The sequence below is a fragment of the Solanum tuberosum genome, unplaced genomic scaffold (genome assembly GCF_000226075.1).
Source record: "Solanum tuberosum cultivar DM 1-3 516 R44 unplaced genomic scaffold, SolTub_3.0 scf00004, whole genome shotgun sequence".
NCBI lineage: Eukaryota > Viridiplantae > Streptophyta > Magnoliopsida > Solanales > Solanaceae > Solanum > Solanum tuberosum.
In genome coordinates, this window is record NW_006238930.1 from 761102 (window position 1) to 787103 (window position 26002).

The 26002-nt window shown below is 31.3% G+C and overlaps 3 protein-coding genes across 3 annotated transcripts in view; all 3 read left to right on the top strand.

The window, feature by feature from the left end:
- The first annotated feature begins 6315 nt into the window (after positions 1-6315).
- Positions 6316-7576, top strand: LOC102582906 (transcription factor DICHOTOMA-like). Its single transcript, XM_006338216.2, has 2 exons — positions 6316-7275; positions 7360-7576. Exons 1-2 carry the CDS (start codon positions 6600-6602, stop codon positions 7398-7400), a joined length of 717 nt encoding a protein of 238 aa, XP_006338278.1. The 5' UTR covers positions 6316-6599; the 3' UTR covers positions 7401-7576.
- A 12287-nt stretch (positions 7577-19863) lies between these two features.
- Positions 19864-22549, top strand: LOC102583237 (cyclin-B1-2-like). The gene is made up of 4 exons (XM_006338217.2): positions 19864-20084; positions 20158-20258; positions 21116-21213; positions 22307-22549. The coding sequence occupies exons 1-4, from the start codon at positions 19959-19961 to the stop codon at positions 22405-22407; spliced, it is 426 nt and encodes a 141-aa protein (XP_006338279.1). The 5' UTR covers positions 19864-19958; the 3' UTR covers positions 22408-22549.
- A 483-nt stretch (positions 22550-23032) lies between these two features.
- LOC102583562 (translation initiation factor eIF-2B subunit delta) overlaps positions 23033-26002 on the top strand; it is a 5562-nt gene continuing 2592 nt past the window's right edge. Inside the window, exons 1-3 of the mRNA XM_006338218.2 lie at positions 23033-23788; positions 23882-24004; positions 25541-25890. Of these exons, the coding sequence (XP_006338280.1) occupies positions 23308-23788; positions 23882-24004; positions 25541-25890 (954 nt within the window). The 5' untranslated portion in view covers positions 23033-23307. The remainder of the gene's footprint in view (positions 23789-23881; positions 24005-25540; positions 25891-26002) is intronic.

Here is a 26002-nt window from a genome sequence, read left to right on the forward strand (position 1 = left end):
ATTTGATTTTGATTTAAGTTTTATTATAATTATCAACATCTATGAACTATAACCTTTATTGGACCATTTCGAATTCTAAGTTTTAAACTTGAAATAATATATTAAAAGATAAAAACTATGAAATAGTATAAGAAATATTTTCAAATTACATCAAAGTAAATATTTTTATGTATAAAATAAAATTTTAAAATTACATATGTAATGTCGGGTTGGTTTGGTCTCGGGTTGTTTTTTTTAGTTAAAACTAAACTAACCCAAATATAGTCGGGTTTTTTTTTTCAATATCAAACCAAGTCAAACCAAACCACTAATCGAGCTTTTTTCCCGGTTTTGTTTGATTTTTGATTCGATTTTGTACACCCCTAACTCTAATATAATCAATTCAACACATTGAGAAGTTGAGTTGATATGTAAGTCAAGTTAATTAATTATTAAATAACTTTGTCAAAGTATTTAAAAGAGATAAGAGTCTGAAAAATATCCCAGCTTTGGTCGAATTTGTTGTTGCGATACTAAACTTTCATGAGTACCTATTACCTCCTTAGACTATTTAATACTGTATTTTTTACCCCCTGAACTATTTCATAGTGTATTTTAAAGGTATATATGTGCCCACGTGGATGGATTACTATTTATAATTTTGAATTATTTTTATGTCCACGTAGGCAAATAGCCAAATATATATGTTTAAAATACGGTATTAAATAATCTAGGGAGATAATAGGTCCTCATGAAAGTTTAGTATCGCAACAGCAAATTCGACCAAAGTTGGGATATTTTTCAAACCCTTATCCCTATTTAAAATGAAGAGACTTTTTTGGTTGATAATATATAATCATACTAAAACAAATAAAAAAATTATTAGATAATTAAATAAATTATATTAAAAAAAAACTAACAATTTGTTTTTATTGATTGATTGAAGATGACCTGCTTTAATTAGAAGACAAGTGACAAACATTTTTACATGAGTTACGACAAAATAATATATATATATAGTATAATTAATATGTAGTGACAAACGTATGGTTGTCTTTTCTTCCTCTTATTATCTTGCTGTATAGTGATTGGATTTTTTAAAGGTAAACAAAGAAAATAAATACCAGTAGTACAATCAAAAGTTATTGCAAAAATACCAGTAGTACAAACATTTTACTTTGTCTTCTTCATGCGTTGATTATTCATTAGAGAAAGATCTTTAATATTTTGAGTTAAAGAAAGTTCACTTGCTATAAAAATATATTTATACAATAAATGTAATGAATTGGTTATACATAAATATATCAATTTTATATGAAATACTAATTAAGATTTATAAAAAATAAAGATCAAAATTATTTTTAATTGTGAGTTTTGTTGCATTGTTATTTATTTAGTGTAAAAATCCATTAGAGAACTACCAATATTCCTTTGTGCTTCTACCTATTTGACTACACACAATTTTTTTCAAAAATAATAAATAGAAGTTGTGAATCTTTCTTTTTTCATATTGTAGTATTAGTCGTATCCTTTTAATTTTTGTCATATGTTGTTGTTGTATTTTGATTATCACATTATTGTATTATTGTTATTTCTTTCTTGTAGTCTCTAGACTTTACAATGCCTTTTTTTATTATAAATTAACTGTTATGATTTCTTCATTGTCCTCTTCTTTAACTTGGGTTATGCACTTGAGGGTCTTTCGGAAAACAACCTCTCTACCTCTACGAGGTAACGATAACATCTGCGTACATACACTCTACTCTTTCCAGACCCCAATCAATTGGATTTCACAAGATATGTTAATGACTTATTGTTATTATAATTTTAATTTTTTTAATTTGAAACTTTTAATTGATCTTAAATATAGCATAATAATTGTTCGATTGACATATATTGCTTCCGCAAGAATCAATTGATGAGGTAGTCCATAACAGCAGTGCTAATTCTAAACAAAGAATTAAAGAGAAAAAAAAGAATCAAAAGTGCTCCTAGTTATTCCACGGGGATAATGACATTGAATTGCAAATAGTATTGTATAATATTCCTATCATCGAGTTGAAGTTTGGGTAGTTAATTAGTTTGAGTGGATTCTTGAGAAAAAAAATTAGATAGATATATATTTAAATAAAAAAATGAATGAAGAACATCAAAAGTATTTTTTGCCTTTTCCAAATAGTATTGTATAATATTCCTATCTTAATTAGACAAATCTGACAGAAAGGCTATGACTACACAACGGTGAGGTGAAATGACATCACTATTAATAATATGATACTATTAATGTCATTTTCACCAAAAAGCATTACTACTGTTTGATTTTGGAATAAATTGTACACGAAACTACAAAAAATTCAAAATAATAAAAGTATTGACCAAAAAGCTATCTCCTCTCCATGTACTATATATTCTCCCCTCTACAATTGATGATTGGAGACTTATTTTACCACTAATAAAATTCAATATCAAGAAGTAAAACAACAAGGATAAATTAAAGAACAAGAACGAACATGTCCGTTAAAAAACACAAACAAAATCATGTGCTTAAAAGTGAAAATCGTTGTTACTTTAAGGATTGTAACAAAATCACACATGTGTATTCATTTAATTTTTTAGTTTAGAAATTACTAGTAATATTTTAGATGTTATAACGGGAAAAATAAAAGAGAGTTCAGAGACATTTACACATGAAGAAAAGTATACGATAGCGATAGAATTGGACTTTCTATATATATATATATATATTTGTTTGACAATGATTGAAGGACCCCCTTCTTATAATTATTATATTATATAGTACCATAATTATAACAGTAATAAGGAGCTCCGGAGGATAGTATGCATACTTTAGTAAAAATTTCCTATTTTATGATAAGAAAGAAACACAAGGGTTGATTGTTCCATTGCTTTTTCGAAACCATACAACTACAAAGACCCCAGCTGCTCCCAAGCATGAAATTTATAAATTAATTAATTACTAGGTACGTACTAATTCCAAATACAATTAAATCCCCTTTATTTTTGTTGAAATGGACAAAAGATGATTGTACAAATTGCATTTTCTTAATATATAATTTATGATTACGCCTCTATTTCTAGCATTTAGCATAGGAGGCACACACGGAGAATGAGAAAGAAGGATTGCTTCAACAATGACTTATACTTGAGCCTTGTTTTGTAGTGAATTTGTGAATTTGAATTCTTCTAATACTGAATTTCTTTTTTGTCAATTCAACTTGACTTGTATTTGTAATAGAGAAAAAGATATCCAATTGAAATTCAGACATTTTTTTCTATTTTTCACTTAGATGTGCTCAAAATGCATACACAGATGAAAATAAAATGTATTAGTTTTATTAGGGCATACAAAAGTATCTGGAACCAATCTTGTATAAAAGAATGGAAAGTGTAATCTTGAATAGTACAAGTTAATTATATATACTTGAAACAAACGGTCAAGATATAACATGATATTATAAAAAAAGAAATTCTTTATACTACGGTGTATATTTGGAGTCGTCAACCCCGGCTCATGAGGCTTGCTAGGCTAACCCTCGAGGCCAAACTTGACATTTTATTTATTAATTTATTGATTTTAAACAGAAAAAAAATCAAAATAATAGAACATTGAGAAAAAATTAATATTATTATCCAATTTGTTTTGCTTGATAAGATATGGTGCTAACTGCTATATTATAAAAAAAATTGTAAGCCAAAACTACATACTATATGCTACATTTTTCATATAACTCAAGTCTTTGATTTAAACTAGAACTAGAATTTGAGAAAGAAACTCAGGAGAAGGGTGAATATGTCATTTTGCTACTTTGTATCGAGACTAGTATATATATATATATATATATATATGCAAAATACCACATAGATTGTGTAATAAAAATAATATCATAATTGTGATATAATTGATCTCTACATTATTAATTAAAAAGTGATCAAACGTGAGACAAAATATTTGCACATATTTATCGTGGGATTATAATGTGGAAAAAATACAGCTGGCCTACACAACTATTTACATCCACATAGCCATATTTTTAAGTTTGCACAATCAATTTTTTTCTCAACAGTGTCGTATACATCTCTTTATAAATTTCTATTATATAATAATAGTATGCACCTTAAAAGTATATACAATATATCCACATTATATAAAAATGTACAATCATGTATAAAATCTTGAATAAAAGTGTATAACATGTTTGCTAGCTATAAAAGCGAACTTTTCATATGCTATTATTGTTCGAAATCGGTCCAAGGCTTCATAAAATGACTTTAAATTTAATTTTATAGACAACAATCACAACATACTTTTAGATTGTAATTTTCAGCGAGTCTTAAACACACTACAACAAATACTTAATTTTGCGGCAATGATTTAGTGACAATAATATCATTATCGCTATAATTATATATCGAGCGACAATAATAAGTATGGTATTACTAATCAACATTTTATATAAATGTTCTTAGAGACTTTAGCGACTGTAAAGTCTAAATATAATGACATTTACTAGTGATAATAAATATTGCCGGCCACTTAAAGAAAAATGTACAGGTACTAAATGTGTCTTTTGTTGTCGTGACACTACCATCCATAATCTATTCCAAATTCTCTAACAAAAAAATATATTTAGTATTCAGGCCGACTTCTTCAAACTGGTTCAATAATAAGGTGAGGTTATATATATATATATATTGCCTTTCAAATATGATTTTCACCACTGAAATGTTCTAAATTTGTAATCTAAGCACGATTTGAGTTCCAAACACAACTACAATTTGGGTATAATAAGGTTGAACAAGAGTGATTCAGACAAAACATAACCCATTTTTGGCAATAAGGTTGAAGCAAGAGTGATTGAGAATGTAAAATCTCTATTATAATGCACTTATCGTCCTAACCAAATAAATCCTTAGTACATGTATTTTAACCTCTTATTGCAGGTATACTGACATTTTTTACTTTTAAGTTGTTAGTTTCACCTTTTATGCACAGTAAATTATAGTTATTTCTGACCTAATTATACATTTTTTAAAAACAATTAATTGAACTCGTACGGACAAAAGTGGATATGTGTAGCGAAAACACAAAATTAGACTAGTTACGCCAATTAAATAAAACATTACAATTTTATTTACTTGGTTCAATATTTAACGGTACTAGGATCTAGGAGAGGTTAGAATCATAAGAGAGGAATATCTAACTACTCCTTATTTTTAATTTTTTAAAAGTATTTTAGGTTTACTGTTGAGGAAGATGTATAAAATTAGGGTTTAGTTGATGGTAAATTGAATGAACTCTGACGGAACCACACTACTAAAAAGAAACAGTGATAAACTTGTCGGTTTGCTTAGGATGACAGACAAAAGTACGAGTACCTGGTATCCACAATTTATTCACACACTCCAAATATAAAAAGCTCACCGCCTTAAAACTTAAGCGCATACCTATATATAGCTACTGCCCTTTTAACCCTCCCCACACCTTTAACCCTCCCGACACCTTTATCTGCGTCTCATTTTATGTGATATATTTGTAAGGAAAATTGTATGAAATAGTAAATTATTAATTTAAATTAAATGTTATAGCCGTAGTTTTTTTTAATTGTAATTCGTAGCAAACATTTCATATTTTTTTCCATCTCATTTGTATATCAAAATATACAAATAGACCCAAATATACAAATGCAGGACCCATTTGTATACCGAAATATACAAATAGATCCAAATACATATTTTTTATGTATATGTATACCGAAATATACAGATTAATAGCCATATCAAACAATAAGTTTGCTATGAAGCGCAATTATATAAACTATAGCTAAACATACAAATATGATTTGTATGTTTGCTAAATCTAAAATTTGCTCATACTTTTATGCCTATATAGTAGACATTTGATCATGAAAATTAAAAAATATATAATTATTTGAAATCTTCTAGTTTGATTTGGAGTTTGATCAAAGTTTTTGCAGTTAATACTTAGAATTTAAATATATTTTTAATATTTGAACATGAAAAATAATTTAAATGAAATTATTATCTAAAAAATGAAAAAAATAGAATTTTCCAAAAACAAAATAAATTAAAAAAGTTAAAGATTTTTGTGTGTTTTTAAAATTTCAAATACAACTTTAAAGTTATAAATTATCTTGTTAAGATAAAATAAAAAATAGAATTTACTTTGAAACAGATAAAAAAAGAAAAAGTGTATCACATAAATTGAGACGAAAGCAACAATATGGTCTTGTATCCCCAAGCTTTTGTTGGGTTCCATCAAATTAGTATCTTCTGTTTGTCCATAAATGTTTTGCCTTGGCTCTTCATCAGTGGCCACTGCCAATTTTTAGGATTTCCATCACTTTCCATGTCTTAAAGTGGATGAGGGCTAAAATTAATTTGTTTCCAGTACTACTCATTTTCTCAGCTAGCCCTTCAAATTCTTTCCTTGATCGCTTTCTTTCTAACAGTATTTTTTCGAAAGGCTCCCATCAAGCTTGTGAAAGGGCAAAGGCCAATATAATGCTGTACTACTAGTTAGTATTTAGTTGCTTTCTTTCAGCTGTAAACTTGTTCTTCAACAATAAAAGGGAAAAAAAATGTTCCCTTTTGGAAACAGTAGTAATGGGAACCCTATTCTTCACTCATCTTTTCTTAGCAACCAAATACTTCTTCATCAACATGACCTTCCTACTCATCATCATTACTTAGGAGCCCCAAATGGTCACTTAATCGACTCGTATGCAACTAACAATTTGGTCATCAACAAGAGTAAAAAACCAGTGAAAAAGGATCGGCACAGTAAGATTTTGACATCACAAGGGCATAGGGATCGGAGGGTGAGGTTGTCGTTAGGGGTTGCTCGTAAGTTCTTTGATCTGCAAGACATGCTTGGTTACGATAAACCAAGTAAAACCCTTGATTGGCTATTTACCAAGTCTAAATTAGCCATTGAAGATCTCATAAATGATGTGTCAAAGAAGAGTATTCTTGATACTCCTTCATCTATTAATAATAACAACAATTCGGAATGTGATGAGGATATGATTGTTCCTCTTGCTGCAGTGGACGAATTAACAAAAAAAGCAAAGCAAGAGAGAGATTCAAGGGCAAAGGCTAGAGCAAGAGCTAGGGAAAGAACTATTAAGAAAATTTGGACCCAAATTGCTCCGAATAGAGAGGCTACAGCTTCACATTACAATAATTGGAATCATGACAACGTTAATCCAACAATCATGGATGCATCTACCATTTGTTGTACCTCATCACTGCAAGGTAAAACTAAACTAAACTATTAACATTGTATTACACAATTTAATTGTCATTCCGATATATAACTTCTCTTTAATTAATTTGCAGTTCAGAAAGCATGGGATTCATATCACGGAAGCCAAATCTGAAGGGAACAGCGTAAGCTAATTAAGCAAAATTTCCTTCCTCTTTAATTTCTAGGTTCGGTACTACCTTATAGTGCCCTTTATGTGTTTTTGTTTTTCCGATTTCTCTCTAAGTCTTTGTGTACTTATAAACTTTGTTTTTGTAACTCAACTTTAAAATAAATGTATCAACCAGTACACCAAAAGTTTTACAAGTTTTTAATGGACTGTATAATTACCAGCAAAATAACAACTCATTGAAGTTAAAAAGCAACCAGAGAGAACGTTACCTGGAATTCGATCTGGGGAAATAACAGGTAGTCCATTGAAACTGAAATCATTTCCAAGTCAGGAAGTTGAATGTTGAAGAGCTATGAAAAAGGATGGTTGATCTCCGATCCGGTTTGGGTAGTCCCTCCTTAATTATCTACCTTTTGGGGTTTAGTTAGATCCAAGAGTTATTTTTTTTAACATGGTATCAGAGTATGACTCATCCCAGTTAATGTTTACCGATGATGGGCCCGAGATTAAATTGTCCATTCACTAGGTGTTCAGCCTTGGGCATGGGGTGGGTGTTGAAGAGATCCCATTGGGGAAAAAAGGATAGGTCTACTTATATGGACTTGGGCATGGTATCAGAGCAATGTACACCTGTTCAGATTAATGTTTACCAATGATGGCCCCTCTAGATTAAATTGCTCATGCACCAGATGTCTAGCCTAGGTGTGAAGTGGGGCATTGAAGAGTCCCTGTGGGATTTTAAAAAGAATGGGTAGTGTCCTTATATGAACTAGATTTTGGGCACAGATCCATTTTTCTACAAATCCATGGTGAGATTCCCTAACCCAGACACATCATTTGTAAGTTTTCTGTATTCCAAAGACATGGGGCAAAATTAGGTTGAACTTTAGCTTAATAGAAATTATTTTAGGTGGATGACCAGTAATTTTCCATCTTGACAAAGAAAATATAATAATTTATTCAATCTATTATTCTCCAATAATTTAGTGTTGAGATATCTAACCTAGCTAGAAAGCATTTTTGTCTGCTCAAAGGCACAATTAGTCATAAGAAACATGTTAACATTCTGTTGTTGTGATTGATCAAGTTACAGGACTGTTAAACAAGTTTTTATTCCTTTATTTTTCTTTAAGTTGGCCTTTTTCTGATTTTCTTTTTCTTCCCAGCTTTAGATGAGTATAGATAGTAGGGTTGATTTATAGTCCATTCCACAGACATATTAAGAGCTGATTTAGGTCTTATTGAGAGCTAGCACACATAAATTTATGTTCTGCGTTGAAAGTTATGAGTTCAACTAAATCAGCACCAACAATAGTACATTCACCCCTAAGTCTGAAGGCCCCAACAATACCCCAGAAAACTATAACTGGAATGATAATAAGAGGGCACTAACTTGCATGTGCACATCATCCTATAAATTTTTTTAAAAGACTTCTTCTACTTTTACTGTTTTTCATATTACTAAATGCTAGCAATATAAATGCCTAAATTAATTACAATTTTCAATGTCTTATGTTGCATTATATATATAGTTGTAAGAACCTGGAAATCTGCTGCACCAGCAGAACCAGATAGAGATTATTTAAAAAATTAAAGATGCCAAGGTTCATACTTTGTCACAATACTCTTTCTGTTTCAAGTGAACTGTTCTTCTTTCTGAGTTTATTTATCCCAATTTTGTTCACTTTTCTCAAAAGAACTTACTCCATTTCTCTTATAGTACTAAAGTAATACTCCATTTTTTCACTATAATACTACTATCAAAAAGTATTCTTCGACATACATATACTTATGGTTAAAAAATATGATCAACTAACTGAAAATTTGAACTTTCTCCATTTTTTGTGCCATTTCCATTGGATTTAACACATATATTTCGGCAATGTAAAATATTTAATAATTAATGTAAGTAACTAAAATTTTAACCTGTTATAACAGGTGATCTATCTTTTTCTTTTCTTTTCTTTTTAGGATTAGGATCTAACTTCTATATATGGATAGTGCAAAAGGGTACCTTCATTTTTTGAGGAATAGTTTTTTTTTGCGTCGAAAATTATGAAGTACTTTGAGTATTTTTTTTATTGTCAAAAGAAAATAGTTAACTAATTCACCGGAAAAAGACCTAACAATCTTGCATTGGTTTCTCTAAATTATACTCAATCTACTTTTAATGGTTCTCTATAAGAGCCTATTGGTATTGCATTTAAAAATTGCTTATTTTCATTAACACTTTTTTAAAATAACTTTTCAGAAAAGTGTTTTTGTAATCTATTTTAAAAAATGCTTATGAGAGTCAAATTATGATTAAGGCAAATATTAAGATTATTTTATAGAGAGAAACTAGTTTAAACATCTATTACAAAAAATTAAATTAAAATGTTCATATTCAAATTTTCAATCAATATTATACATTTTTTTTTGAAGGGTAGAAATCTTTAATTGTTATTCTTTTTTTTATTTTTTCCTAATCTTACAAAAATATTGTTGTTACCTTTTTCTTTTCTTTTTTCTAATTTTGTAAAATAATAAATAAAATAATAATATGTAAACGGAAAGTAAAAAAGATCATTTTAGACTTGAAAAAAAAAAAATTCTCTTATGTTTTTTTTAAGAAACATAAATTTTTAGTTTCTTCCTAATCGCAAAAAAATTGTTTCTGCTTCTATTTAAAAGCACTTTTACAGGTTGCCAAACACCTATTTTTTTCTCAAAATAAATGCTTCTACACTCCTAACAACAATGTCAAACATGTTCTAAGTCTTTAGTATACTTTTACGCTTTTATATTTCTTCTTGTTTCTATAAGAGATTGGTTGACTTAATTGTTCTTAAAGACGAACTACACTGCTACAGTGTAGAAATTTGCTACATTTGTTTTTCCTCGGACACCAAATATTTTTAAAAAGTATATTGAAGCATCAAACAAGTATTCTCAAATCAAATTATCTACTTTTTGAATCAGGCTTTACTTTTTCACTCTTTTTAGTATTGTTTGCGTCTATGACTTGTTAGGCTAGATATTTACTAGAGAAACTTTCACATATAACAAACATAAAAATTATATTTGTATGTTATAGCTATAGTTTGCATAATTGCGCTTCATAGCAAACATAAATGTGTATATTTCACTATACATATACAAAAGAAAGCAATTGTATAATTTGTTTCAGTATACATATACAAAAGATCAATTGTATAATATGTGTTTGTATAAAGCGAGAAAGAGAGAAAGACAAAAGAAAACTGGGCAGGGGAAGATCCAATTTGTACGATCATAAGTGTATAAGACGAAAATATATGCATTTGTATTTGTATATACAATTTTCTCTTGATTTATACAAACACAAACGCAATGTATGCATTTGTGTTTGTATAGAGTGAGAAAGGTGAATGAGAGTGGCGAGCGAGATTTGGGAGAAGGGAGAGAGGGGAACGAAAATATATGTATATATACAATTTTCTCTTGCTTTATACAAATACAAACGCATTTTATACATTTGTGTTTGTATAAAAGTGAGAGAGGCGAGAGAGACTACCCAGCGAGAACGAGAGTGGCGAGTGAGATTCACCAGGAGAGAGGCGAATAGCAAATTAGCAACAGTTTGTTATGGGTACAATTAAATTAAACTATGATTATAACATTTAATTTGAATTAATAGTTTGATATTATATATAATTTTCCATATTTACTATGTATATATACATATATTATCTTAAATTATCTATTAGAATACAAAATATGTCAAGTGAAATATATATATGAATGTTTTTTTACAACCAAAAATAACTAAGGCCTCTCATTGAAACGCGACTTTAGTTCCTCAAAAAGTATTGAGTCGCCCCTACTTTTACCATAGGTTAAATTACATGCACTAAAGGGGTTGGTTTGTTGCTATTTAGAGTTATTCACAGTTAAGTTATATTTGTATTCCCTCTGTTTTCTTTTACTTGTTCACTAATCTAAAGACCTGTTTGGCCCCAAAAAAATTTCAAATTTTTTTGGGAAGTGATGTTTGGCCATATAACTTGGCAAATTTATTTGCCAAGAATCCTCAGTTCCCAAAATACTTTTAAAAAAACTAGTATTTCGGCTAAGTTTAATATTTGAGAATTTTAAAATTTTTAAAAATTACTTCAAACTTTTATATTTTATAAAAAATACCCGTCATTTTTTTATTCCAACTAATATTTGTTACTACCTCCTCCGAAAAAGTTCGAGTTCTAATTTGAGTGACAAAATTGAGAAAAAAGAACAATTTGTTTTAAATGAGTTTTAATTATAATTGAATCAGTGACAAGTTTGAGTATGCGATTAATGTATTGCTCTTGTCCATACTTTTATTTTGTTGTTGTTGATTGTTATCAATTATATTATAAGGTTATTTTTAACATAATATATTTATTATAAAATGATAATACAAATTTATGGATATTTTTAATAAATTTTACATCTTATGAGTATATATCATAGATTTTAAAATAGTCAAATATTCTTGAACAAATTTGGGGCCAATAAAAACATGGTGAAACTTCCCCCAAATATGATTTGCCTAGAATATTTGAGAATTTGGGTCAAATGCTAGCTAAAGGTAGATTTTTAATTGTCACTTCTACCATAACGAGAAAAGATAATTACTTTTCTATTTTACACTCAATATTAATTACTTATTTTCCAAATCATTTTTCATATATATAGAGAGAGATTCTGTAGTAAACTACTCATATTAATCAATATTTTTAGGGAAAATTACGTGTATAAGCAAACATATACTAGTTAATTAGTTAACATAGCTATAATTTGCCTTAATTACAATTCGCGACCTACTTTTAGCTATAATTGTGCGGCACAACTTTTTAGTTTTGTATAATTCGCATGTTTGTATAATTCAGAATTTATATAATATAATTTGTATAACTTTTGTATAATTCGGAATATGTATAACTGTTTACACTTCTAATGTTTCGTAATTGCATAAATTCGTGATTTCAAGTTTATACAAAAATAATTGAATCAAACAAATGTACCCGCGAATTACACAAACGAGACATATTAAATTATACTTACAGCCCGTAAATATGCAAACTATAGCATCGATTGAATGATGAAATTAGTAACGGCAGGGGTAAAAATAATTTCTTTTTAACGGCAAGAGTATAGTCAACCAATAAAACAAAGTTGAGGGGTATTTTTGACCCTTTTCCCTATTTTTTAAGGCCATGTAGAGTCTAATGAACAAGTAAAAGTAAACAGATGACGTATTAGACTAGTTATTCCATTTTATATTCTAATAAAACAATAAATAGACCACTTCCACATAACTTACACACGTACTATTAGTTATGTGTGATTGATTATAAGGTAGCAACCAAACATGGTACTTTATGTGTTGAAATTTATACTCCCTCCGACTATTTTTATTTGTCATGTTGTGCTTTTTGAAAGTCAATTTGACTGATTTTCAAAGTTAAATTAGATTACATTTAATTCAATATTTTAAATAAAAAAAATAGATATTCAAAAACTATACGAAAAATACTACTATAAATTGCAATTTTTGCATATCAATATGATGAGAAAATATATCGTAAAATGTTAATCAATGTTTTTATATAATTTGACTCTAAAAAAAAGAAAACCATGACAATTAAAAATAGACGGATGGAGTATATAATACCTAAACTGCTATACTAATTACCAAACATGATATTGTTGTTAATGTATGAATAATTTACTTCCTAACCAACACTAAACTACTCCTAAGTCCGAATTGTATAAGATTCATTTACATTTTCCATGAATTTAAGATAAATCTTTTTTTCTAGATTATCAATTGCACATATTATAGAAAATGGCTTGTAAATTGAAATTACATTTTTTGGTATTTTAATTTATTGCCCCATATTTAGGGATATTTACCTCGTTGTTGAGCTACTGTCAATATCCTATTCAGTTTCACTGAAACTCCTGCAAAACCTTTTTTATGCCAAATATTGATCGTCGCCCAGTTAACTAAACAACAAACTTCCAATACAAATCATTTGGTTGCTCTTAGTTTGACTACTAGCAGATAACTCTATGTGCACCCAATTTTTGAATAACTGCATTATTTTTGCACTTATAAGATTAAGATCGACAATACTTATATTGATTCCGTACAAGTTCTTTATATTTTAGTATAATAAAACTAAAATCTTTCATGTGAAGTTAATGGACTATATAATACTTATAATTTAACACTAGAAAAAAAAAATATCCTCAGATTGTAAGCTAAATTTTTTCTTTTGGATCTGGATATTCAACTTACGCCCCTCAACTTTAATTTAAAAATCAAACACACAACCCACCCCCCCATCGCTCTATTTTGACCCATCTTATTTTTTAAAAAAACGTTTACTTTTTTTTCATTTTGAATAGTAAAATATTACTCTAAAGAATCTTTTCCAAGAAAAGAATATTGTACGAAGAAATAGTAAGTTGATCAAAAGTAAGAGTAGCAAGAGAGTCAAGTAAATAAACCAATTTTAGCCCTTGATCGCTGAAGTTAGCAATATGAGCAGTAACTTTCAGTTGAAAATTCAGCTTATTATAAGACGTACAATATATTTGGGAAGAAAACAAGGAAAAAGTTCAGCTTATTATAAGCCGAACAATTCAGCTTACATTTTTTTTTTTCAATTTTTATGTTCAATTGATCAATTTTTTTAGAATTTTTCTTTTTTAGAAAAATAAGCTACACAGATTACATTTTATATAATTGGTAATGTCCTCCCTATCATCCAACACACCTCATTTTCACCTCTATCCCCCTTTCGATAGCTCCATCCCCACCACCCCAGAGTACCCCTACTCTACCTCCACCTTACAGTATATCTACTCATCTAGATTATGTATAAATATATTTAGGATGATATTTTAAATCATTTACTTCAATATGGAAGAATCCCTTTCTACGCTACGTTCTCAATAAAAAGTCTTCATTCTTAGGGATGTCAATGAAGCGGTGCGGGTTGAGCTTAACCTACAAAAAATTTAATTCGCCCCGTCCCGCTCGGCATAATAATTTTTTTCATTTTTGACCGGCCCCACCCACATTATCTTTCTATTCATTGTAAGGAGGAATTCTCACCTATAAATAGTGATGTCTTCCTTTGGATATTTAAGAAGATGAGATACAAGAGAAATAGTGTAAGAAATAATGAAAAGTGTTATATTGAGTTAGTGTAGTGAAAGAAAGAGTTGAGACAAAAGAAAATATTCTTAGTTTTCAACTATATTCACTATACAAACAAGAGAGTAATTATATGTTGAAGAAGGTGTTCTTTTGTGGAGCTTTGGACTGTTCAACTATGTTTGAGTTGTACGACGTTGTTGTGCCCTTGAGGAGACAAGTCAAGAGTATTACTGCTGGATCGGTGTAGATTATATCGCAGTGACTTGAATCTCTTTAAAGAGAGCGAGATATTCGTGTCTCAACCTAAAGATTTGTTTATGCAGTTTTGTCATTTTATTTCAACTATAAATTACTTTTCAAAAGAACATTTTTCACCATACCTAACACACCCATAACGAAACTCAAGTCTCAAGTACTCTAGGAATTTCTTAATCATTTGTACCCTATGACTCTTTGGAAGTTAAAAGGAGAAATTGTTTTAGTTTTAGTTTTGCTTTTTTACCTAAAGACCACAAGAGGAATCAAAGATTTTTAGTTTATATATAATGAATCATAACTTTTTTAACATGTCAAGTTTTAAACAAATTATTTAACTTATACATATTAAATAATATTCTTAAAATATAAATACAAGTTAAAATGCTAGTGCTGTTATACACAATTAGGGGCTATGCGCCGCCTGAGGCCCGAGACCATTTTAAGTTTTGAGTATCCTCTACACCTAATGATATCTACAAATTTACCACACTGATCAAACATACTGACGTGCTATTAGGCATAAAACACAATTTTGTTGTCAGATTTCACTTGATATTTATGCTCTCCAATTTTGAAGATTTGTAAATAGACACTTAAATTTACATAAAATTTAATCAAATAAACACATGTATTTACGTAGCATTCAACAGGACAATGCACATTCCACGTAACATCCTTCATTTATGATGCTACGTAAGACGTGTATATCTACTTTTGCATACTCAAAATTGAAGAGAATATATACATACATACAAACTAATGTCAAGTAAAAGAGAATATTAGAAATTATAATGTTGAAAGAAATGAGATTCATATACTTACCTTGAACTTCTTCAAATAGTTGCTTCTGATGAATCTCCTTTCCAGATCAAAGCATTACTATGCTCTGATGGGGAGAAATTGCTAGTAGTGAAATATAAATTTGAGGTGTTACCTTAAGTTTCTAAGTATTAACCAGCTGGTCAGAGTTATGCTCTGATGGAGACCCATGAGTCACAATCCTCTTATTTAATTACTCTATTTATTTCACTTCTGGGGTCAAATTAAGGCAGACATGTAATGAGTACTATAAGTACTACTCCTATATTTAATTTAACATAAACAAATACTGCAGGTTTATATATTTTAATATTTAATGAATGACATCTTCTGTACAAATACAATTCTACAAAATAAAAGATTCACAACCTAGGTTTGACCTCTACCGTATATCCTCGAAAATAAACGACAAATTAAAAATTATTAGCACGGGAATCCAAAGGAAACATCTACTCTTTGTTAATTACTCCTATTAAAGATGTAAAGACAAGCAAGCACGGAGGAAACGTATTATTTTTGGTTTCCTACGAGGTATTCAATATTCGTGGAGTCTCACTTATTCATTTTTGAGGACGGCTTTCCTAATATTTTTTTTTTCATATTCAGAACTTGAACCTGAGACGTCTGATTAAGAATGGAGGAATTTCAATCATTTCCATCACAACTCATGTTAGTCAAAAGAAGAGGAATTTCAACCATTCCACCACAACTCTAATAAGAAAAAACATACTAGACAGGAGAAATAATTTAGTTTTCTGATTTTCTTCAGTAATTAAAATTACAGGTATTTACTTCCATTAATCACAAGTATAAAAATCTGAGGGGTCGTTTGGTAGAGTGTATTGGAAAAAATAATGCTTGCATTAGTTTGATGTATTATTAGTACTTTGTTTGGTATACTTTTCTAACTTATGCATAACTAATGCTTGTATTAGTAATACACTCTTGTGTATTGAAGAGTGTATTACTAATACCATCTATTTCTATGCATTAATTAGTAATGCAATGGGTTCTAATGCATGCATTAACATTATTAAAGACACAATTGCCCTCATAAACTTTTTTTACATCCTTTCCATTATATTTGTTGATGGTACTTTTGTAAACAAATATTTTTTCTAAAGAAACTATGTAATGCATAATATTTTTAGTACACCAAATCAAACATTGCATAAAAAAATCTTATCATAACTAATACAAGCGTTACTAATGCAAACATTACTATTACACTATATTTTACATTATTCTTATACACTCTACCAAACGACCCTGACTCTTATAAAGAGAAAAGTAAAGGCCTTTCCAGTACTAATCAGAAGATTTAGTAGGCCTTGTACAATATCTCTGTTAAAGATTGATAAAAAAAAGGTATTTCATTTGAAGATTTGATAATTATTTTTGTGAATTGAACTAATGAACCAAAGCGAACATTTATAATTCGATGCAACGTTAATAGAGTCATCTAATTAATTTATCTGAAAAGTTAGTGTTAGACTGTCACTGCGCTCTCCATCTTACTTAATTATATATTTGACACGTCTCCTCACGTTTAGAATTAATATGTAAACCTTACTAATAATGATTGTTAGTAAATTTAAACCCAAGACTTTTATCTACTTGAATATCATACCGAATTTCGTAACCATATTTCATCTTGATTTCTTCAATTTGATCTGTATCTACGATCCAAGTCTACTTGTAGAACTAGAACTTGTATGTACATGATTTAATTTAGTTTTTATTATTTTCAAGTCATCTTCATAAAATCGCAACCTTGTACAACATGATTGGATTTAATTTGAAGCATGGCTCATAAAGCAGACCAGATGGGACAGGTGAGATTTGTTTAATTAGTTTAATGGATTCTGGATTTTTTTGAATATTTTACTCTGCAAAATTTGACCGAATATATGCACAAATATTTACGTTGGAGCTGCTTATCTTATTCTTAGGTTAGCCATCAATGGTTTTTTTAATGAGTTACCTGCATACTCTATTATTATACTCACGTCAAATCATATTATTTTATGTTATATAGCTTTAGGTTTTACAGATGAATTTAAAATGTCTTAGACGAGACTAATCAGAGATACTCCGCAATTTCAATTTTTTTAAATTTTATCCAAAACAGTGGCGTTATCAGGATTTTTAATAAGGGTTTAAAATTCGAAAAAATAAACACATAAAGTAGTCATCTACTATATATACCTAAAAATTATTTTAACTGAAACAAACCCAATTTTCAATACAAACACTGATATATATATATATATATATTGTTATCGTCAACGTATAATACACACAACAAAGTAATAATAACATACTAATTACAGATAGATTAATATAGAAGAAGGTAACTAAAAGGGGATGAGATACTAGAACAGAGAGAGGGGATGAAAGATAATTGACAGCCAAAGCTTCCACATAACCCTAGACCTTTTAGCAATAGCTAATTGGGTATGAATCCCATATAAAACTCTCCAACATTTTACTCGGCCCAATAATATCAATTGGATCAGTCATATTCGTCACGTCTAGGCCATAGTCCCTTATGAAGTCACCATGGATCACAACATTAACCATGTATAAATAATAAGTATAATTTTCCACCAAAGGAGGCTCGAATGAACCCCTAAGGTGGCTGATCCAAAGTACGAGAGTCAAATTAATTAAAATTTGTGTGAATTTGAACAAGAATTTTTTGGAATAAATTATTTTAAAAATAGAATTTGAATAATTAGTAACTAGGAGAACAATTTAAAATTAATATAGAAAAATATCCAAAATAATAGTTAAGATAAACAAATTAAAATAATATTTTTTTTCACACACTCTTCTTCACCGTGCAAGGATACAGAGGAGCTGTACGCTCATATCTTATAACTTATCTAGAGAAACACGACATCCAGACTATACTTTTATACCTAGCTACAAGATTCGACCATCATCACTTCTAAAGTTTTCATATAGTGCTTGGATTTGAATTAGAGCTTCTAAAGTTAAAAGATAGCTAGTGTCTAGGATTTAAAGTTTGAAATTTCAATGTAAATTTTGAACCTTTTCAATAATCGAGACAATTTTTACACCTCATTTGGAGGGTCGTTATCCGTTATATTGTATTGCATTTTAAATATAATGTTTAATTTGATTGGTACTTAAATTTTATTGTATCGTATTGTTTAAATTCATCGTTAGGTACGATGAAAAAATCTATTTTATGTAATGATCGAATTGGTGTGATCGCGCCGTTACCTTAATATCTTCTTTTTATTTTGTCTTAATTTATTATTTAATAATCATATTTCATATTTTATCCTACCTTTTCATAGTAACTCTACCTTGTACTCTATTTTTCTTTTAGGTTTATCATTCAAATTATTGACGTATGACATTATATATGTTGTGACGGAGGTCAATTCAATTTATCCAAATAATGTATTCATTAAAACAATATCATACGATACAATTCGATATACTATGAAACAATACGTAACAATCATCCAAACAAAGTGTTAAGTCCTGTGTCCATGATATTCATAAATTATATATACACGGAAAAATAAAAAAAACATGTTATATATACAATGTAATCTTTTTATTGAGGGGTTTCAAGTAAACACTTTGAGCTTAGAGATGACAATGGGGCGGGGCGGGTTGAGATTAACCCCAAAAATTTTAAACCACCCTACTCCATCCCGCATAACAATTTTTTTTTAATTTTCAACCAACCCCACCCCTGCCCCCACAAATCCGTTCCGTATGAATCCGCCCCGGATAACAATGATCTTATGAATCCACTTTGCTCTATTTAAAGCCCATTTAAGATAAATTAACCCTCTCTTACACTAAATACTAGGAGAAAATCTTGTGTATAGTACACGTGAATTATTCATCCATCTACTTTTATTTGTCCAATACATAAAAAAAAATGTTTATTTTTAATTCACAAATCTAATTTTTTCTTTTTACCATATAACTATACAAATATCCAAATCACAATTCTTCTAGTATTTATTATGAATTTTGTCATAAGGCTATAAAAGAAATCCCGATCACTATTTAAACTTGGCTATGCTTTAAATAACATGTCTAAAAGCCACAATACGTGCAAATAATTGTTCTTAGACACCACGAGAGGCCCAATTACCATAACAAACAATAAGACGGGCCCACAACTAAGAGGCCCAATTACACCATAACAAAAGGCTGTAACCTCAGTCTTGCTCCTCCTTTTCTTGTTCAGAAAGATTTGTTTCCTTGAATTACTCTTACAGAGCAAGAATAAGAAGACAGAAAGAAAGAAAAAGAGAGCAATGGAAGATTCAAAGAAGATCGCACACGAAATTGGGGGAGTGAGAAACGATGCGTTTCGATTCGGGCTTCATGGTGTTAAGAGCGACATCGTTGGATCTCATCCTCTCGAGTCTTCTTATCACTCTGTAATCTACTTTCTCCTTACTATTATTGATTCATTTGCCTATACATATTTTTTGATCTCTCATTTGGGTACAGACGAAGGCTAGGCAACAGGAGATGAAGAGGAAGATACTTGCAAATACCTACGGGTCGGCTTTCCCTATGAAGTTAGAGCTCGATCGCCAAATTCTTTCCAGGTTGGTGTTTTTTTGTTACTCTTAGTTTTTTTATCTCTTAACGCATTGTTAGACTCTAGCTATAGTGTTAGTTTGGTTCGAATTCTGTGGTGAATGAAAGGATTTTGATTGCGAAACCCCCTTTTTGTGTTTCACTAGGGTTTTATTCCTTTTTGATTGTGAAAGTTAAATTGGACTTGAATAGAGCGAAACTAATTTATATGCCTCAATCTCAGCCTTTTGTTTTACGGGCAAATTTATTGAGTTTTCCATGCTCATGGTTTGGGACTCATTTTTCCTTTCTTCTTTGGATTTCGAGTCTTCTGGACCAATTAAACTGAATTCCCTTTTTAAGTTGATTTGTGTTATATTATGTTAGGAGTTCTCCCCCTTTGTATAGGTAGAAAAGGGTGTTTGGATTAATTGAGAGAGGGAATGAAGGAGGTCAATTTAGTTGCCAAACTGGCAGAGGTTAGTAAATTCACCGATTAAGTCCCATTACTTTGAATATAAATGGGAACTTTCACAGGAAAGGTGGTAAAGCCAAAGGTTTTAAGTGGGAAGATAAGCTAGTTAGGCTAAAAATTGCAAGTGTAAACTTGCTTCGTTTAGAAATAAATAAGGCTTTGATAAAGGCCTCTAGTTTCATCATCCAAGTCCATGAAAATTTCTGTCAGACTAGATACAGCTCATTAGCAGATTCTCTCTGTAAATTCCTACAGGTAGTTGTTTCTCTCTCTTTTTTGGTGCAACTCTTGAAACTTAACTTTTCTTTTGGGGTTTTGAACAATAGTACCAATGCAGGAGCACGTCTGTTTGACACAGAATTTGTGGGTCTCCCTTTTTGCTGAATTTCTTTTCCCTTCTAAAATTTGCAGATTTCAGAGGCCACCGGGGGCAATACCATCTTCAATGATTGGGTTAGAATCCCTAACCGGAGGGCTAGAGGACTTTGCTTTTGAGGACTACCTGAATGGTATCGAAATCCTTATGATATACTATCTCATTGAAATTATTTTTAATATGCTGCTAACATAAAAACTTGTCCATTCATGATGAATCTTCATAATACCCCAACATGTTTGGGATTGAGTTGTTGTTGTTGCATTGACCATTCTTTTCCATGGAAGATGCCTTTAATTGATATGGCTTTTGTTTGGTTGCCATTAACTCATAAGATATTGGAGCAAGACTGCTTATGGCACGTCTCTAAGGTCTTATAAAACTGTTTCACCTTAAACTAGGCAAGTTTGAACTATCTACTCTCTCTGTATAATTTTATATGACGATCTCAGGCTGGATACTAAATTCTATGATATATAAGTTAAATGTATATAACATTTGGAATTCGCTTGAAATATGTCTTCAACATGCTTATATCATTCCAATAGAAGCATATCAGTAAAGGTTAGGAGGAGTGTCAAAATTAAAGAGCGTGTAGAGAAATGTGTCTATATTTTGAATGGACGAAAAAGAAAAGAGTATCATATAAAATAGAACATATGGAGTAGTTAATTCTCATATACAAAGAAATTTATTCTCATTTTTCTCTGAACTAATCCAAGGTAAGAGATGCTTCTCTGGAAGTAGAGAGTAGACAACCTGCTTAGCCTGATTAGACCTGATCTACTGCTTAATTGAGATAATTTGACATCAGAATGGATGCCAACTGATTCCATTGTAAATAATGTATTGACTTGTGCCAAACAATTCCTCCCACTTCCTGAAACTTCTTGATGCTAAATGTAAAATTTCCCTGGTTTTCACCAAGTTCTTCAGTGCATAAGTGTACTAGTTTCCCTCTAACACCATCTCAGTTGATAGCTTTAGTTTTTGGGTGTTACTTTCCATATGTTTCTTATGCCAATTGACTGCTGGCAGTAGGTTCTGCTTCTAACCAGCTGTGTTGTGGAGTTTCCGGAGATATCTTTGAGATGTTGGTGAGGAAGGGGGGTTGCTGTTGCATGCCATTAGTTTTTTTTGACTTGACTTTCATTTTTGAGTATGTCTGTATAAATGTATGTACTTGTGGCTTTAACTTGGTACGTGTTTCTTGATGCTTCTTACAGATCCCAAGGAATCTGAGAGCTTTCGTCCAGTTGACATGCATCATGGCGTGGAAGTTCGCCTTGGGCTTTCTAAGGGACCTGTGTGTCCCAGTTTCATTTGAATCCTTTGCAGTTGATTGAGAAACTGTAACTTGTAATGCTGCTGCTGTGTACTTGTCGTCTCCTATAAACCTTGTGTCTTGAGTATTTTTAATATCAGCTGGATTTGGAAACACGTAATTAATGTTGTTTTTACCTTTTCTATTTTCTTCCAATTCTTTCTTTCTTACTTTTTATTTCTTTTCTTCTGTTAATCCGAACACCAGTACCAGCTCCAACTCAACTCCTCCTTATCTTTTCATGTTTGATTGGATCACTAAATATTGATCCCATCTCCTTCCTAAAAACTTACGTGAACCTGGTATCTTTAGGGGGGATTAAGGAAAGCAGCATAACCAAATTGGAAGAAAATAGGGACCTCTAAAAGAGCATGACGAAGAGAGATAGCCAATCGAAGATCAAAGACCAATCATGATTTTTTCCAAGTATAAAAAAATGAACAAACAAAACAAATCTATTCCATTGATTAGTTTTCAGCACATAAGATTATCAATTGACTTCAGTCCAACAAGAGTAGTTGCTCACATATAGGATTGTCATTGCAATGAACAAGTGATAAGAATCTTAACATGTAATTAGGACAAATGAAGTAATAATGGCTCCATATTTTCTATTTATCGAACACATTGCACCTTGCTCCCTTTGCAAAAATCCATGAAAAAAAATAGTTGGTCTACACACAGCATCCACCATTAAAAAATAAGGAAAGGGGGAAAAATTAAATACTATACTAAAGTTACGCCGTTTTAACACTACGCTGCCAATTCCCAGCTGAAAGCCAGCACTGTAAAACTCACGCAGCGCACAAACCCTGCCAACCTGAAACCCCCATCTCTGATTCTATTCTATCCCCTCAACTAAACCCTAGATTTCTTCTTTCTTCCATTGCTCTCCTCTCCCCCATGGATTCTCGCCGTGTTCCTCGAACTGTGAGCGACCCTAAGGTTCGTCAAGTCGGGTTCTTCGCTCCACCCGACCGGTCCCAATTGGGTCCATTCATCCCATTTTCCTCTTCCCCTCCCGTTTCCGATCTATCCCCTTCCGGTAACTCTCTTTCCCCTGTTATGATCCCTCCTCCTCGTCACCTCTCCGTCGACGTATCCCTACCCCGTCCCGGTAATCTTTATCCGGCACCCTTGTCCCCTCTCCGACGTGATTCTATCCCAGTCGGAAGCTACAATCCATCTGAATTCTCTTCTCCTACTACCACTAACTTACCTGATGATACCTCCTCTCCTGGATGGCATCGCAGGGGCAGTTCTGGTAAATTTGCTACTTCTCTTCCCTCTGCAGGATTTGAGTTGCCTGCTGCCAAGCAGAACAGCTTTACTGCCTCTAGATTGACTACAGTCTCCAACGTGAATGCGCCTTTGGGATTATCAGGTTTCTCCTCTGTCCTGTATGTCAATACTACTACTTTTTTTTCTCTCTCTCATATTGCTATCATTGATAAATTTATCTATGTTTTGAATTTAGACAAGGATGGGGAAGTGCAAAAGGAACGAACTGCAAGTTCAAAGCCATTGAAAGAGAAAACAACCAAGGCTGAGAGGCGTGCTCTCCAGGAGGCTCAAAGAGCTGCAAAAGCTGCTTCTAAAGGTTGATATTTCGAGATTAGATTTCTTGGTATCTTTTTGTGTTTTTTTCTTGATATGCTTTCTTTTTCCTAAATGAATTGCTACAAGTTGTGTTTCTCTGTTATGTACCAAAAAAAGAGAGAAGGTTTTATAAGGTTCCTCTCTGTTTAAAGTGGACTATGGTGTTGTTATTTGTCTTATAAATGAATAAGCCATGGTTATATTCTGTGTAGAGGCCAATTATTTGAATTAGGGGATCTTAGTCCTTTGTGAATATATTGGTCCGTTTACATGTCAGCACACGTTGTAATTCGAAGTTTCAAACTAATTGGTTTTAAGAAATTTACAGTTTATATCCTTGGAGAGAGGATCATTTGATTAACCTTTTGTTAATCAATGCCTTTTCTTTTCAATCTATTAAATATGAGTTTTTCCTTGTCGGAACTTATGATATTTTTGGGAAATGTAAAGCTGCTAACCTGGTGCCATTTGGCCGAGAAATATCTAGAGTAAATCTATACAGGTTTGTCTTTCAGAGTATAGACAAAGCCCTGCAAATTTAAGTACCTTCCTTATGTTTGTTTGTGGGGGATTAAAATGGCTGTAACAGCTAAAAGCTGTTGTTTTGCATTGATATTGATGATTCTATACTATTTCTCTACCTGCAGTGTAGTGCCAGAAAGCTGGCTTTTTTTGGTATCTCTTTGTTGCTTGACACTTCTTGGAATGCCAGATTTATATACGTTAAAAAAGTGAACTATTTAGTAGGACTGTCATCTGAATATTTTTGGATCTACTGCTTGAAGAATGTATTATTTCCATGTAGTTGCAGCCATGTGAATTTTGTTTTCCTTGTGCTATTTCACATTTGTCATATTATCAGATACAAATATGTTGTTTTTTTTTTGTAAAAGAAAGCATTTCGAGCTAGGGGGCAGTTGAAAAACAGATGTTGGGGCAGCTGACCTCGTTGCTGTGGTTTCTGCATTGGGACTTTAGGAGTTGATGGAATTTCTCTGCTTAAATTGGTCATATCATAGCTCATACTCCCTCATCTTGCTTTTGGGTGGACAGTATGGTGGTTTCTGTGTTCCGTACGGACTAAATTTACTTCTGAATAGATAAACTCTGATGTTAATGCATTAAAGAGAAATGTATTTAGTGTGGGTCTTGGACATTTCTTTCCATGTGAATAGACAGTTGGCTTCATTTAGTGGTTAAGGAAGATTGTACCCACACCAGTTTGTTGCAGTACGGCACCTCTATGTACTGGTCTCCACAATCTTGATATTCTATGACATCCAAACTCTCTTTTGGCATTTCTATGTGCCTTTGCTCTGCCTACTGCATAGCATCCTCACTTGTCATTATTGATTTTCCTTGCAGAGTTTCTTATCTTATTAGGATTTGATACTTTAAAGTTGAAAATCATTCTTATTGGGGATATGTTGTGTATCTAAAGTATTACTGAAGGGAAAACGTTTTTGCTTTGTTCTTTGCAATCCTTTCTACAGAATCATAAAATTCATTAAGGGTTGTCGTGATGATTTTATGCCAGGTGAAGGAACTAAGACCACCACTGCTGCTTCTGAAAATTTAAACCCAGTAAAGATTGCCAAGGGCACTTTACAAAAGAAAGAAAGCCCTCCTGTTGCAGCTCCTGAAAAAAAGGGCAGTGATCGTGCTACAGATAAAGATAGGAAAAAAGATGTTCCTCATCCACGGATGCAATTTGATGATAAGAGTCGTGTGGAGAAGGCAAAGAAGCGCTCAGTAGTGAAGCAAACTGAAGCCAAAAACAGGGTTGAACTTTTTAGGCATTTGCCTCAGTATGAACATGGAACAAGACTTCCCGAGCTTGAATCAAAATTCTTCCAGCTAGATCCAGTTCATCCTGCTGTTTTTAAGGTATACCCTGAGCTTATTATTTTTCTTGTTCCATCTATTTTTTCCTCTTTCTAATTTGGGTTTGGAGGAAGGTGTTTTTGACTCATTATTGATGTTATGTTGCTTAACGTAA

Excerpts from the sequence above, each read along its gene's own strand:
- LOC102582906 (XM_006338216.2), top strand. The coding sequence starts at position 6,600 with ATGTTCCCTTTTGGAAACAGTAGTAATGGGAACCCTATTCTTCACTCA. Across the intron at positions 7,276-7,359 it reads TTGTACCTCATCACTGCAAG|TTCAGAAAGCATGGGATTCA; the intron begins GTAAAACTAAAC and ends ATTAATTTGCAG.
- LOC102583237 (XM_006338217.2), top strand. The coding sequence starts at position 19,959 with ATGGAAGATTCAAAGAAGATCGCACACGAAATTGGGGGAGTGAGAAAC. Across the intron at positions 20,085-20,157 it reads TCGAGTCTTCTTATCACTCT|ACGAAGGCTAGGCAACAGGA; the intron begins GTAATCTACTTT and ends ATTTGGGTACAG. Across the intron at positions 21,214-22,306 it reads TTTTGAGGACTACCTGAATG|ATCCCAAGGAATCTGAGAGC; the intron begins GTATCGAAATCC and ends TGCTTCTTACAG.